At 43.4% G+C, this 1,991-nt stretch overlaps 1 protein-coding gene across 1 annotated transcript in view; it reads right to left on the bottom strand.

The window, feature by feature from the left end:
* Positions 1-1,991, bottom strand: part of LOC112162178 (formin-2) — a gene marked incomplete at its 5' end in the record, with an annotated part of 58,798 nt that extends 56,807 nt beyond the window's left edge. The window contains 2 exon segments of the mRNA XM_024297886.1: positions 1,426-1,567; positions 1,956-1,991. Coding sequence (XP_024153654.1) covers positions 1,426-1,567; positions 1,956-1,991 — 178 coding nt within the window.

The following is a 1,991-nucleotide window of genomic DNA, read 5'->3' as shown; positions in this document are numbered from 1 at the left end:
CTAAAGCAGATAAAAAAATAGCCGCGGGATTCATTTCATGAGCACTGTCCTAAATAAACAGACTAAAATAGAAATTAAAGTTAGTTTCAAAGACAACAATAACAGATATAACTGCAGATTTTTTGAAATGTTTATATTTTCATCAGTGATTCACGACCTTCCAGAAAGAGTAAAACAAAAATACCGATTTCCGTCATTTTGTGCCAGTTATTTCATATCGAAATACAAGAACTGTGTGGACACCGTTTCCCACAATGCATTGTTTTGCAGTCCTCAAGGCGGCTTGAAGCCAACGCAGTACCTATTTTCTGGCTGCGCTGGCTTAGTACGGCGCCTTGAACCCGCCCCTTTCTCGCGATACTTCGTGACGGCGCTCATTTGACGTCAGTGCAAGAAACTAACCAACATGCACCGCAATCCAGGCGATCTGCACAGCGCCGGGGGATCTCAAACACACCTATTGAGTGAGGAGGCTCTGGACAGCCCGCTGATGTCCCGCCCTCCAGAGCCATATACCTCACCGTGATTGGTTCGTTCAGCTCTGCAAACAATTGTCACTCGTTTCAATCTTGAGGGCCGCACTAACATTAATCTTTCATATTAAGACCAGTGCACAAATCAAGGTCCTGACTTGAACCTGATGAACGCCTTTGGGTTGAATCAGAGCAACTGACAGCCAAGCAACATCAATGTGTCACCTGACCAATGCGCTTTTGGAAAAATGGTCCAAAATTCATAGAAACACTCTCCTCAACCTCATGGTTCCCAGAGAGTTGTAACAGCTGAAAAAGGTGGAGCCACATCCTTTTGAACTCTATCGGGTCTTTAAAATGTGAATAAAATGATCCACTTCCTTTTTTACAGTGTATTATTTCCCATAACTTAGATTATTTCTCATAGAGGTCCGACTATCAGCTCCAACTCTAAATCGGATTTTCCTCTTTGGTTAAACACGACAAGAAAAACAAATTTGACACTAAAAAAAAAACTTTTTTCCTCCTTTTTCTTTGCAACAAATGTAAAATCCGATTTAACGCTCGACTCGGTTGATGGACAGTCGGTCCGTGCTGAGGAAGTGAGCGAGTCTGACCATTAAGCTAAAGCATAAACAGAGCGCATTGGGACGAACTGCACCATGAAATGCACCTCAAAGGCTCCTCGACTTATTTCCCATTACCCCTTCCCGCTCTCTCCCAGCAGTCATCGTGGCCGTGAGGTTTCCTCGCCGCACGCGAGTCATTGGCTCGGTGCCACTGGATGGTCACGAGGGAGTCGGTTGGGAGCCAGAGCTCACACCACATAATAACCGTCTGGCTGCAGCAGTTCCTCCTGTCACTCAAAGGGACTTTGGAGGAGAAGTGAGGAGGAATGGAACGAGATATTGCTGATTTTAGCCCCATAAAAATCAAGGTGCATTTCAAATACCTGTTTGGCCTTTGACTTGGTGATTGTATCCGAAATGGGTTTCTTCTTTTCCTTAACAGCAGTTTTGGAGAAAAGATCCACAAATTCTCCAAAGTCTACTGAGGGTTCTTCAATTTCCTCCCAAACCAGAGGGCCAGTGTTCCTGAAGATGAAAGAAATACAAATTAGAGACTGATAATCTGTCATTGTTGGGTGAAAAATACACAAATAATCTACTTGTTAACATTTAAATACACAAATCTGCCGGAAAATTCGATATCGAGTTCCCTCTTTTTCACGTAAACAAAATTTTGTGTAATTCTAGATTTTCTTGCAGCCGGTTTAACCATATAAGGGAAGAAAACCTGGTTCAAGTCAAGTCTCGGCTGACCACAAAGCTTGGCCCGGCATCACTTTTATTTTCCACAAGGTTAGCATCTCCATTACCATCTCCGCATGCGGCCGATCCTTATCTAAAGTGGACGAGCTTCCTCTTGAAATCTCTACCGTTTGAAAATCTTTGTGCAAATGATGCATATCTATCTGCTCACTTCTTCGCATGCAGTTGGATGCGGGTCCAGTAAAGT

Source organism: Oryzias melastigma, linkage group LG15 (genome assembly GCF_002922805.2).
Source record: "Oryzias melastigma strain HK-1 linkage group LG15, ASM292280v2, whole genome shotgun sequence".
Taxonomy (NCBI): Eukaryota; Metazoa; Chordata; class Actinopteri; order Beloniformes; family Adrianichthyidae; genus Oryzias; species Oryzias melastigma.
The sequence above is the reverse complement of the archived record's forward strand: the minus strand, read 5'-3'. Positions and strand labels throughout refer to the sequence as shown.